This window comes from Salmo salar, chromosome 04 (assembly GCF_965601325.2).
Source record: "Salmo salar chromosome 04, fSalSal1, whole genome shotgun sequence".
Taxonomy (NCBI): Eukaryota; Metazoa; Chordata; class Actinopteri; order Salmoniformes; family Salmonidae; genus Salmo; species Salmo salar.
In genome coordinates this window covers 43,151,993-43,166,233 of record NC_138294.1, presented here as the reverse complement: position 1 = coordinate 43,166,233, position 14,241 = coordinate 43,151,993, and the positions used below count along the sequence as shown (strand labels likewise).

The 14,241-nt window shown below is 43.3% G+C and overlaps 1 protein-coding gene across 3 annotated transcripts in view; it reads right to left on the bottom strand.

Moving 5' to 3' along the window:
- Nucleotides 1-14,241, bottom strand: part of LOC106602927 (bifunctional heparan sulfate N-deacetylase/N-sulfotransferase 1) — a 113,996-nt gene that overhangs the window by 40,377 nt on the left and 59,378 nt on the right. For all 3 annotated transcript variants that reach the window (XM_014195941.3, XM_014195943.3, XM_014195942.3), the window contains one exon: nt 2,544-3,515. In XM_014195941.3, coding sequence (XP_014051416.1) covers nt 2,544-3,098 — 555 coding nt within the window. In that variant the 5' untranslated portion in view covers nt 3,099-3,515. The remainder of the gene's footprint in view (nt 1-2,543; nt 3,516-14,241) is intronic.

The window sequence follows — 14,241 nt, the reverse complement described above, 5'->3', positions numbered from 1 at the left end:
AATTAGGCGGGCCAATTTACTGTTGCAGCCAAGCAGCTGAGTGAGTCCCACTCCCACCCCTGGTGAATTTGCTGAGCCATGTTCCAGCAGGGCCATTATCAGCTAAGCTACGGGCCTATGGTCGATGAGCCATGACAGGACCACTGCACTAGAGGAACAGCAGGGTAGCAACCAACCACAGGCAGAGACTCTGTTGATAGACCTGTGTGTGTGTGTGTGTGTGTGTGCGTGCGTGTGTACTGTATTATACTGGACGAGCTGAACACAGAGGTAGACTTCCAGGTTAGACGACACCGTCAAGGCGGAACCTGCCCGCCTTTTACACAGTCGGGAGTCATTTAAAATTAACGAGCGCACATTTCATTCAGACACTTTTATTGCAAACCACTGAATTCCCCCTCGGCTTCAGGGCGGACCGGAGAATTCTGCTGTCTCGCAGCTCACGGTCCACTTTTCTACTCATCCGACTATGTACTTACACAAACCAGTCTAGGTGTCCACTTTCTCTGACCTGACCTCCAGCAATGCCTGCCTATCCCAGACTATGAGAGGATGCTTACTGGTTAGGAGGACCTCTTCTAGTCTATATGGTGATTGTAGCCTGAAGCAGAAAGAGGGCCAGTGGTAAAGTCAGGGTGAGGAGATTTTGAGTGGAGGCATGATGATAAATCTGATTACTTTTTCAGCGTGATGAACCAGGGATCAGATTGGACACACAAAAGGTCTGACATAATCAGCACAAGTGCTCCTACCCGGCGAATCAGTATCATTTCTATAGCGCTTCTTAGGACGTATTGTTTCTTTATACAGCTGATTAAAGACACTTGAGATTGATAAGCAATGTACACCTATCTTGCCAGGCTGCAATCGGTGACTGGCTCTCACCTTAAAGAACCCTATGATCCCCCCCACTCTGTAGTCCACAGTGCTAACAAACACTAGAAAAGCCTGGCCTCGTTGGACCCCCCCCCCCCCCCCCCTCCGGGCCAATGACGCCTCTTTTGAACGTCAACATTCTAGCAGTCTAATTAATAGATTTCATATATGCGATGGAAAAAATATTAATTTGGTTGTGTTTATGAAGGTCTTCAGTATCATGAAAAAATAATATTTCAAAGAACATAATAGCTTTTATTAGTTTATGTTACTGTAAAAACAAAACTAAAAAACTAAAACCACGGCAGTTTAAGAGTTAAATCCATCACAAAAAATCCATTACAATTTACTTAAGAAACATTATAGAAATAAGAAAAAGTACTTCAAAAGAACATATATTTTAATTGTGTTAAGCGATTAACATTTTGGTTATTTTAAAACTAATTGAATTTCATTCATTTATTGATTTTCCTGTGAGTTTCTCTAGAGATAATTCAGAGTAAGCCCAAACTGTGTGATGTTGTAGTGTCCAACAGGTCAATATTCTATATAGTTTAGTGCAGAAAACATAGTAAGCAACTACAATGACCATAATGTCATGGCACGCCTACTTGTCCAGTCTGAGGCTGAGGGAAGACACAGGAAGACGTGTGATCGAGTGGTATAGAGAGCAGTTTCTTCGTGAAGTACAGTGCCTTCAGAAAGTATTCACACCCCTTGACTTTTTCCACATTGTTGTGTTACAAAGTGGGCTTAACATGTATTTAATGGTAATTTGTTGTCAACGATCTACACAAAATAATCTGTAATGTCGAAGTGGAAGAAAAATTCGAACATTTGTAAAACATTCCTGAAAAATAAAACACTAACATATCATGATTGCGCAAGTATTCAACCCCCTGAGTCAATACATGATAGAATCACCTATGGCAGCAATTACAGCTGAGTCTTTCTGGGTAAATCTAAGAGCTTTGCACACCTGGATTGTACAATATTTGCACATTATTCTTAAAATTCTTCAAGCTCTGTCAAGTTAGTCACTGATATTTGCTATACGGTCATTTTCAAGACTTGCCATATATATAAGCATATTTAAGTTAAAATTGTAACTAGGCAACTCTGGAATATTGAATGTCTTGCTGGTAAGCAACTTCCGTGTATATTTGGTCTTGTGTTTTAGGTTATTGTACTGCTGAAAGGTGAATTTGTCTCCCAGTGTCTGTTGGAAAGCAGACTGAACTGTTGGAAGGCAGTTTTCCTCTAGGATTTTGCCTGTGCTAAACTCTATTCCATTTCTTTTTATCATAAAAAAAAACTCCCTAGTCCTTGCCGATGACAAGCATATCCATAACATGATGCAGCCACCACCATGATTGATAATATGAAGAGTGGTACCCAGTGATCTGCTGTGTTGGAATTGCGCCAAACATAACGCTTTGTATTCAGGATATAAAGTTCATTTCTTTGCCACGTTTTATTTTAGTGCCTTATTGAAAACAGGATACATGTTTTTGAATATTTTGAGTATTCTGTACAGGCTTTCAACATTTCACTCTGTCATTTAGGTTAGTATTGTGGAGTAACTGCAATGTTGTTGATCCATCCTCAGTTTTCTATCACAGCCATTAAAATTAAATCTAGAATCGGCTTCCTATTTTAGTACTAACCTTAAAGAAGCCTATGATACCCACTCCGTATTCTACGCAGTACTTGTCCAGTAGGTCTCTGTTCCAGGCGTCCAGGTTGACGTATTTCAGGATGTTCTCGTAGATGACCAGCGTGAAACGGCCTCGGTCCTTGTCTGTCAGGGTGGGCATGTCCCCCTTCCCCGGGGCGATCTCGGTCCGGTAGCGGAAACGGCCAGACTCTAGGATTGCCACAATGTCCTGGCCCAACTGGGAGTACAGACTCTCCACAAACACCAGCACCACAGGGTCGGTGCGTGACGCGTCTGAGGGCCTGGCCGTGCGTGGAGGGAGAGCTCGGGAGGAGGTGGAGGGCGTGGTGGCCCGAGGGTCATCCCAGTCAGCAGTGCCTTCCTCCGGTCCTCCTACGCCCCCCGCAGCCGGCTCCAGCTCCCGCTTGACTCCGTAGAGGAAGTAGGCGGAGACCAGGACGCTGACCATGCAGAAGAGGAAGAGGAGCAGCAGGCTGGTCTGGAGAGTGAGGGAGTGAGAGTGACGGAAGAGCCGCCGGAGGCGACCGCATGACGGCAGCAACATCACCCTGCGCAGAATCAGTCACAGAGTTCACGGTGAAAGCAATCAGAATGCAACAGTTGCTTCAGAGGTGGCAGCGATTCTTCTTCCAAAATACAATAGGCTCCTTCACATCACATTCTCTCATGTCACCATTGCAGAGGGGTGGTGGGAGCGACATGGGCAGGGGACACCATCAGGGTGGGTGGGTGGCTCGCTGGCAGAAGGGATGTGTGCCTTTCCTCCATCCACCAGCCCAGGTCCCCTGCCCTCCCCACCCCCCGACCCCCAACTGCTCACACTAAGTCTTTGGGCTCTCCGCAGCACTGACAGAGGGGCGAAGGTGGCGACGGGGTAAAGATGGTTCTCTGGGGTCACACGGGTTGTCCAGCAAGGTGCTGCTCTTCCAGCAGTTCATCCCCAAAACATTCTCCTGGAGACCTGGAGGACAAAGACAAACATAGACACAGTTTAGAATAGGACTGTTCAGTGTTCCAGTTCTCTCCTCCTTTTACTGAGCTCAACCTCCATCCCACTCTGCATTTCTTGACTGCATCTTTGAGGAATTCTTTTTAAATGTTGTTTAATGACATCCATTTTGAATAAACTAAAAGTTTCTCTTAAGATAGGCCACCCTGATCAAAATGTGTTGGAATTGTGCCTGTGTCTACCTGATTGCTCAAGGAAACAGTGTTAAACATGCTCCCAGGGACATCAACAAGCCAATATCAGATCCCCTAGTACAGTGGTTCCCAAACTTTTTATAGTCCCGTACCCCTTCAAACATTCAACCTCCAGCTGTACCCCCTCTAGCACCAGGGTCAGCGCACTCTCAAATGGTTTTTTTGCCATTATTGTAAGCCTGCCCCACACACACACGACATTTATTAAACATAAGAATGAGTGTGAGTTTGTCACAACCCAGCTGATGGGAAGTGAAAGAGAGCTCTTATAGGACAAGGACACAAATAATAAAATCAATAGTTTTGCTTTATTTAGCCCTTTTCATACAAAACTTTATTTGTTCATCAAAAATTGTGAATAACTCACCACAGGTTAATGAGAAGGGTGTGCTTGAAAGGATGCACATAACTCTGCAATGTAGGGTTGTACTGGAGAGAGACTCAGTCTTAAATCATTTCACACACAGTCTGTGCCTGTACTTAGTTTTCATGCTAGTGAGGGCCGAGAATCCACTCTCACATAGGTACGTGGTTGCAAAGGGCATCAATGTCATAACAGCGCAATTTGCCAGGGCAGGATACTCTGAGTGCAGCCCAATCCAGAAATCTGGCAGTGGCTTTTGATTAAATTCAATTTTCACTGAACCGTTTGTTGCAATTTCTTTGAGGTTCTCTTGTTCAGATATTGGTAAGTGGACTGAAGGCAGGGAATGAAAGGGATAACGAATCCAGTTGTTTGTGTCGTCCGTTTTGGGAAAGTACCTGCGTAATTGCGCACCCATCTCACTCAGGTGCTTCGCTATATCACATTTGACATTGTCCGTAAGTTTGAGTTCATTTGCACACAAAAATCATACAATGATGGAAAGACCTGTGTTGTCATCCTTGTTAATGCAGACAAAAAAAAAAGAGCTCCAACTCCTTAATCATAGCCTCAATTTTGTCCCGCACATTGAATAACGGTCCCGTGTGGCTCAGTTGGTAGAGCATGGTGTTTGCAACTCCACGGTTGTGGGTTCGATTCCCACGGGGGACCAGTACGGGATTTTTTTTTAAATGAAATGTATGCATTCACTACTAAGTCCCTCTGGATAAGAGCATCTGCTAAATGACTAAAATGTAAATGTAATAAAGTTGTGGAGAGTCCCTGTAATCGTTGAATCAGATCATTCAGGCGAGAAAAAACATCACCCAGATAGGCCAGTCATGTGAGAAACTCGTCATCGTGCAGGCAGTCAGACAAGTGAAAATGGTCAGTAAAGAAAACTTTAAGCTCGTCTCTCAATTCAAAAAAAGGTGTCAGTACTTTGCCCTTTGATAACCAGCGCACATCTGTATGTTGTAAAAGCGTTAAATGGTCACTGACCATATCAATGCGTGGTACTGCAAATACACGAGAGTTCAGGGGACTTGCTTTAACAAAGTCAACCATTTTCACTGTAGTGTCCAAAACTTCTTTCAAGCTGTCAGTTATTCCTTTTGCAGCAAAAGCCTCTCGGTGATGCTGCAGTGGACCCAAGTGGAGTCAGGAGCAACTGCTTGCACATGCGTTACCACTCCACTCGGTCTTCCTGTCACGAATTTTGCGCCATCAGTACAGATAAACACATCTTGACCACCAAAGTCTATTTGATGTCACAAAGATGGCCAGTACTTTAAAAATATCCTCTCCTGTTGTCCTAATTTCCAGAAGAGGATAGCCTCTTTAACTGGCCCCCATAAACATAACGGACATATACCAGGAGCTGTGCCAGGCCCGCCACGTCTGTTGACTCATCCAGCTGTAATATGTCACTGATGCATCGTGAAACGGTGTTTGAAGGCATCTTCTGTACAGTTTTTTGGGCCTTTTCCTCCAGCATTGTCCCAGCTATATCTGTGGCAGTCCTCCACAATAGTATGGGACTTGCCTGTCCTAGCCACTCAGTAGCTCACCATATAAGATTCTTGTAGCCCCTTCTTATTAATGGTATCTGTTGCTTTTATACGTCTTACCACTTGAAAGTCGTATTAATTCTCTCAAAAAAAACATTTTCCAAATTGGCATGATTTGTTTCTAAATGTCTGCGCAAGAGTGAAGGTTTCATCGAGTTGTGAGATAGTACTTTTGCACATAACACACTGTGGCTGAGGAAAGGCACTACTCCCAATATAAGTGAACCCCAAACCAATGTAGTTATCATATTTGGGCCTCTTCGATGGTCCAACGTCCCTGTCTGTTGTCCTGTGCAAGGGGGCTGTAGCTCTTCGGCTGCGTCAAATTCACAACTGTCCGTGTCCATGCTAGCTGGGCTAACAACAAATGTAGAATTATTGATGCTAGCATTGGATATGCTCGTGGAAGCAGAACAACCTGTGTCGTAGACAGTAGCAGTACTACCAGTTGAGCTGGTATATGTCTATGGACGCGGAACTTACTTTTTTAAAACCATTTATAAATTTTCGAGCAAACGGAATGAGCAGCAGCTACGTTTGGCTACATACGGACCATTAGTGGAATTCCCGCGAGAGCGTAACGGTTAATGTGATTGGATGTTCATTATTTGACTAGGCTACCTGTATTTGACATTGTGTTATTTCGCTCAACACTAGATGGTTTAAATTGTATTTTTGGCTGTGAAACGAGGCTACTCAGGCGCGAAAAAAAAAAAAACTCAACCACATGTATAGCCCCGTTGGAAAATACAAAATGGACCGTTTGAAAACAAACAATTTTTTTTTTAAAATGTGAATCACATTTTTATTTGGCATACCCCAGACGGCTTTGTGCGTATCCCAGTTTGGGGATACCCGCCCTAGAAAGAGGCGCATTCCAACACGTACAGTAAGGTGCTGATTCTGATGGGTGCTGCCCCATCATTTTTTCATACCGTTTGACAAAGAGAAATATATAAATGGGTTTTTAAAGGGGAGCAGAAGACCCAGTCAGTGAATTAATGTGCCGATGTCACGAAATCCCGGCGTTAAGGCATTCCTCTCAGAGAATACCAAGAGGATCCAGGACAGGCCAATTCTGGATTACAGGGTAATGACAGCCACTTGAATTGATTAGCAGGGGCTTTCACAAATGATCCTTGCGCTCTTCCATTCACTTCAAAAGGAACTTATTTCATCTGTAAAGTTAAAACTAAAAACTTTAAGAAGCGAGTGTGGTACAGGTAAAGAGAGGAGGTGGAGCAGAATATGAATGACCTCTAGTCTCTAGAAGCCTGCATCATTGCCACGATGGACAGCCCCGTCCACAAAGTCTCCATCATGACTCCGGAAACCAAGCACCTATCCAGGGTCACGTCATTGTATAATAGAAGTTGCTTGCATACTGTTAATGTATTGTCATTTTGGGCAATTTCAGCTGGAAATGTTTCAACGAGCATAATCTCTTATGACATTCTGGTTTGAAATGAACCCCAAAAAAAGGTCGAGCGAGTCTGTAGTGAAGCTAACAAACACAGGTCTGCAAACAGAACTTCTATTTACCCACAAAAAAAGTCAAACACACAAAAAACGGGTACATTTCACCTGCCTGGGCATATTCTACAGGGTTGCTTGTTTAGAATGGCCGCACCTTGTTTTTTTGTCTTCCTCTACAAAGCACCAATTTTCAGAGGACAAATACACAAGCTTAAAACGAGAGCTTGTTCAAACTTTGGAAACGGCTGAGGTGGCAGGGAGACAACAAGATCCAGCGTGCCTGAGGTGGGATACAACCAGTCACCACAGATCCATTAATATATGGAAGGTGGGAGGGCGCATGGGAAAAGAGCATGGAACAAAGAATCAAAGCCTTGCAGGGGTACAGGGATAAAAATGCATGAATACCAAAGCAAAGCAAGAGCACAAAAGTACATTTATAAAGATGAAAACACAGGCAAGGCCATGGAGAGGATGGCCAGGGAGAAAGCCATTTCATCACTTCAAAAGGGTGCTGGGAGCAGAGCATGTGAAAGACGCCCGAGTCGCCCTCCCTTTGGTGAGACGCAGCTGTTCATGTTCTAGTCCGTTAGCGTGATCCAATATCCCCATCAGAAAGTTTAGAGGCGGGAAAGGGGGCTAGTTTCAGCAAGCAACAAAGCAAGAGTAAATTCCAGAAGGGGTTCTAAGGACGACGTGCAGGCATTTGAGTCCTTTACCCCACTCCCTGCCCCCTCCCCAGTCCCCACACCCAGTCTAAGCTCCGACCACAATACCTGTCACTTGGCTCCCATTGTGGCCAAGAGAGCGACGTGAAGGCCTGTCACCGTGTCATCTGGGCCAGGATTAAAAGGGACGGGGGCTCTGCTATTCATACACAAGTTATTTAATATGCACCAGGCAGCCACCGCGACAGGAGTAGCCCACCCTTTTAAATGTGTAAAGGATTATGAAAACCCCAGTATGATTCAGATGACACAATGCATTTGTCAAGTGAAACAGATGGGATACACCCCAAAACAACAAGGAGCGCAAAAGCTGCTCCGTCATAGACAGTAGGTTCTACTGTAGGACGGGGCTGCGTTACACAAGGTACAAGCGCTTATAAAGTATAACGTAGAGCTGGGCGATATGGACAAAAATCCATATCGTGATAAATTGCCTGAATTCATGCGCTAAATAGAAATATACGTTTATAATAATGTGCACCACACTTTCTTTTTAATTATCCTTTAAACTACTGGTACTGGTTTGATGGTTGTAGCCGTCCATTGTCCCATTAAAAAATCACCCATATTAGCGAACTTATTTCAAACTTCACTAGCACAGGCGACATCGTAACGAACCATGCCAGCAAAATCCTGCAATTAAATAATATTTTTTTTTGTCACATGCGCCGAATACAACAGGAGTTGAAACGCTTACTTACAAGCCCTTAACCAACAATGCAGTTAAGAAAAATAAGTGTTAAGTAAAAAAAAAAGAAAAAAAAGATGGGTAAAAAAATTACAAAGAAAAGTAACAAATAATTAAAGAGCAGCAGTGAAATAACAATAGCGAGGCAATATCCAGGGGATACCAGTACACAGTCAATGTGCGGGGGCACCAGTTAATCGAGGTAATATATACATGTAGGTAGAGTCAAAGTTACTAAGCATAGATAATAAACAGAGTAGCAGCAGTGCAAAAAAAAAAAAAGGGGGGGGGGGGGGGCAATGCTAATAGTCTGGGTAGCCATATGATTAGCTGTTCGGGAGACTTGTGGCTTGGGGGGGGTAGAAGCTGTTAAGAAGCCTCAGGTACCGCTTGCCGTGCGGTAGCAGAGAAAACAGTCTATGACTAGGGTGGTTGGAGTCTGACAACTTTTAGGCCCTTCCTTTAACACCGTATAGAGGTCTTGGATGGCAGGAAGCTTGGCCCCAGTGATGTACTAGGCCGTACTACCTTCTGTAGTGCATTGCGCAGTTGCTATACCAGGCAGCGATGCAACCAGTCAGGATGCTTTCGATGGTGCAGCTGTAGAGAATTTTTTGAGGATCTGAGGACCCATGACAAATCTAGTCAAATCAAGTCTCCTGGGGGGGAAATGGGCTTTGTCGTGCCATCTTCACAACGGTCTTGGTGTGTTTGGACCATGATAGTTTGTTGGTGATGTGGACACCAAGGAACTTGAAGCGCTCAACCTGATCCACTACAGCCCCGTCGATGAGAATGGGGGCGTGTTCGGTCCTCCTTTTCCTGAAGTCCACAATCATCTCTTTTGTCTTGATCACGTTGAGGGAGAGGTTGTTGTCCTGGCAACACACGGCCAATAAGTGATTGGTATGGCCGGTTTATTGTCCCAGCTCTAGTATAAGGTTTGAATATCTGTGTCTTCTTGTTCTCTGGCAGTGGAGATACAGAGCCTTCAGAAAGTATTTCGCACCCCTTGACTTATTCCACATTTTGTTGTGTTAAAGCCCGAATTGAAAATTGATTAAATGGATTCTCTCACCCATCTACAGCACACACAATGACAAAAAGTGAAAACATTTTTTTTTTAGAAATGTATCAAAAATGACATACAGAAATATTTAATTTACGTAAGTAATCACACCCGTGTCAATACTTTGTAAAAGCATATTTTTGAATATTTTTATTCTGTACAAGCTTCCTTCTTTTCACTCTGTCAATTAGGTTAGTATTGATGAGTAACTACAATGTTGTTGATTCATCCTCAGTTTTCTCCTATCCCAGCCATTAAAATGCTATTTATTTTTTAAAGCCACCATTGGCCTCATGGTGAAATCTCCGAGTTGTTTCCTTCCTCTCCGGAAACAGAGTTAGGAAGGACAACTGTATCTTTGTAGTGACTGGGTGTATTGAAACACTATCCAAAGCGTAATTAATAACTTCACCATGCTCAAAGTGATATTCAATGTCAGCCTTTTCTTTTTTTTCCTTTACCAATAGGTGCCCTTCTTTGTGAGGAATTGGAAAACCTACCTGGTCTTTGTGGTAGAATCTGTGTTTAAAATGCACTGCTCGACTGAGGGACCTTACAGATAATTGTATGTGTGGGGTACAGAGATGAGGTAGTCATTCAAAAATCATGTTAAACACTATTATTGGACACAGTGAGTCCATGCAACTTATTGTGACTTGTTAAGCACAGTTTTAGTAATGAACTTATTTAGGCTTTCCATAAAAAAGGGCTTGAATACTTAGACTCAAGAGAGTCAATAAGCTTTTATTTCTGAATTCATAGGTAAAAATGTCTAAAAACATTAGTTCACTTCGACATTATGGGGTATTGTGTGTAGGCCAGTCACAAAAAAGCTACATTTAATCAATTTTAAATTCAGGCTGTAACACAACAACATTTTGAAAAAGTCAATGGGGGGGGTGAATACCTTCTTAAGGCACTGTAAGTGACATGAGTCACAGTGCCTGAGGCAAATAGCAGACAAAATAACAGAATTTTCACATCTCCTCCAGATCAATACACCGCGCTTTTCCTTCACATCAATTGTCTCTTCTGAGAAACTGAATACCAGGCTGAAATGACGGCAGATAGTCTTACAAGACGAGTGACAACGGCTTTCAGGAGTGTTCTTTTTGTTCCATGTAGCTGACAAAAACAGGGAGAATGGAAGGGAAAGAGTGGTATTCCTGGCATTTGAGTCTTATGTGTATCTATAGCGCAGGAAGTCGATCCTAACTTTGAGAAATGATACCTTTAGTAATAATAGCATGAGCAACATTAATGAGCACGAGTGGAGAATGGCTGTCTGCGTCACCAACACACCGCTCACTCCACCAAAGCTCACAAATTGCTTTTGTGTCACAAGTTTCCAAAGCCTCTACATTGACATACCAAAAATGCTGAGATGGCGGGGGGGAGAAACGGGACTGTTAGAAATGTGGGAAAATAAGGACCTTGACATTTACCAATAAGTCACCAACTCCCAAGTTCCCAAAGTCCATTTTTTCTTCTTCTTCTTGCAGTCAGAGTTCTGACAGACGTGAAAAGGAGCGGAGGGCCGCCGGGAACACACACACACACACACGGCCATTTTCTAGGAGCTTGATCAGTGCTAGCACACACCCTTCCCCTCAGGGCATCACATACGTCATGCATCATGTGTTCCTAGAGAGGGACAGCAATACGCTCTTAGCTCTCCCCTGACTCAGCCACATACAGTACAAAAGGCCCTTACGACACATTAAGGAACAGATGTGGAGAGAACCATTAAGCATGGACTCATGTTCCACTAACTCTAGGAATACCATCTTTAATTTGGCTATCAAAATGAGGACAAGAAATTGTATTTTCAAACGTAGGCCGCCCATTTTAAATTGTTTGAACGTTATGTCAGGATAACCTCAGGTATGTGAGGAATCTGTATCAACTACCCTTATTAAAAGTAGTTCAAATTGGAACGCCGCTGCACCTAATCAATCGCGTTGTTAGAATGTAATAGACGGTCAGAGATCTTAATGTGCTGGAATTACTGGTCATCCGAGTCAACCAACCAATGGGATTTTATTGGAGAATAGAGACTAGAAGAGGGAAAAGGTTGGAATATCAACACATTTAGGAGACTGAGTTCTCCTTGCATATGAGGGGCTGTATGACACAGTGGAATAATTTAAAGACAGAAAAAAAGTTCAAAGATCGAGTCTTCAAAGCCTCTCTGCTTTTGCTTTATCTTAGTCAAGGCTTCTTCTCAATCCTTTCTTTTTATTTTCAAAGCAAATTTGGACAGTGGAGATGGGCTACTGAAATGAAAAAGATAACGTGAAAAAAACAAAGGCGTCATGCCTCAACACTCGGAATATTAGCGAGCCACTGATTGGAGGGTAGAGCCAGTAACACCGGAACACTTCCTGTAATGAGCACCGTGGGTAACTGCGCCAGAGGCTTGGGCTACAAGACAATCCCTGGCCGCTGGCCCTGGGTGGCTAGCCTTGCAGGACTGCTTTCTCTTCGTCTCAGGCAACCCTAACTTCAGATTCACAGAGTGTACCCAGGCCTACTCCCCTGGGCCCAGTGCCATTTCACATTCACAATGACAGACATTGTTTGAAGCACATGACGACGGACTGAGAACCCGGTCCTTGCTCATGCATGAGGGCTTAGCAGACTGAGACTAATGCAGGTTTTAATGGGCTTCCCTTCCTGCCTCAACTTTCGTCTCCACTGTACACCTAAAAAGAAGTCAGGGTGGATCTAGTCGACACAGGGCAGAGGGAGTGGTTTGGCGGCAGTACGATGGAGGAGCAGCATGTTGTGGTAGACGTCAGAGGAGGACAGACACATTATAAAATACCTCTTCAAAAGCCAGATGTGGACACTGATGTTGCTTCCTGTTCCAGAGGTTATGTTGTGTTATTGCAGCTCTTGCAATCAATACGTCGATAAAAGGAAACAAAATAGTGGAGAGCTGGTGTAGAGTGAGGAATGTGCTCATTATGTTAATGCTTGTACTAAAATGCAACTGCCAGCCACTGATTATGTGCAATTAGCCAGGCTCTGTATTCTAAGGCACTGGGATAGTTACTGCTAATTAGTCTTCGGACTAACTACTATCATCACCGAGGTCTGACTCACTTCACTAGAAGCTGTGAACGTCTCTGAATCACCACAGCGTTGGACTGTCTGGGGTATGGGTAATAAGACCATGGCTTCGGTTTACAGATAGATCAGCTTAACGATGATGGGTTAGGAACCAAAAGGGTTGCTAAGGCTAAACACAACCCAGGTGAATAGCCATTACAGAGGGATCCATGCTAACAGGATAATATAGGCTGTTACACATAAACCGAATGTATGTTGAGGCCAACTTACATCAGAGGGAGGGATATGACTTAGGAGACTTTGGAATCCTCCACTGATATTCGGCATACCATAGAAGTCTCACATGAGTGAGGAATCTTTCTGCCAACACATACATGAAGAACATAAATATTGCTGACTGTCTGTACATATACGGGTTGAAAATGGCAGATTTGGGCACAGATAAACGTCTAAATTGGACTTAGTACAGTAACATGATTTACATGACGTCAGAGCTCTGGCTCTGCGCTTCACAGTGCTGTAAGAGTTTTGACTTGACAGCCGTTCTGAAATTCAGCACCTCGCTCATTTTATTTCCCATAATCCTCAAACTGTTCCCTTTCAATTGCTACCATGGTTATTTATGCATATGGATTTCATATTTCTTCTGTAAGAAATATTACAATTAGCACAAGACATATAGGTCAATTCCCACGAGTGTAAAGGGTTAAGTAACTAGGGGGAGGACATAAACGATGTGAAACAAGGCTAAAAACAAGCTTTGGTTGGATCAACTGTTCCAGCTACCACTTCTAAAGGAAAAGCACAACCACATCATCCTTCAGAAAGCAGAAGTCAAACTGTATCCTATATCAGACATCACCACAAAGTCTCCTGTCTCCATATGAATTTGAATTATTTTGTGGAGAGCTGGCAACTGCCACCCGTGAAAACAGACACGGCAAAACTTCAGACGAGATCGTGCAGAGAAATGCGATCAGCCGCTGTAACAAACAGAAGTTAAAAAAATAAAAATAAATGTATTAAGAGCGCCAATGCTTTCTGATGGTATCTAAATCTGTTTGACTGAGGAGCCTGAAATCCCAGCGCTGAACTTTTATCTACCGCACAAAGGAATTTCTTAAGTTTTCTGTGCATTTTAATATGATTTGCCATGAATGTAGAGCATCATAATAGCTACTAGAGTGTGTCATCTTTACTATGGTATGACTGAAAAACAAGATGAAATCCCTAGTTCTTACACCGTTGTCCTCACTTGCTTATTAATTGGCAATAAAAGTCAGTCACAACCGCAATGCTGTTTACTGCCTCCACGCAGCCATTCGTTTAGCGCAGCCACTATTCTTGCTTGCTAAACACTTATTTTTATGCACAGACTGAGGCTGTTCTAAAAAAGGTGTACCATGAAATGGCCCATGGAGAAGCAATTTTCAAAACCGACAAGAAAAGCCACTGAATATAAAACCAATACCCATTCAAATTCTGTGAGACTCAGAATCATATGAGAATCATT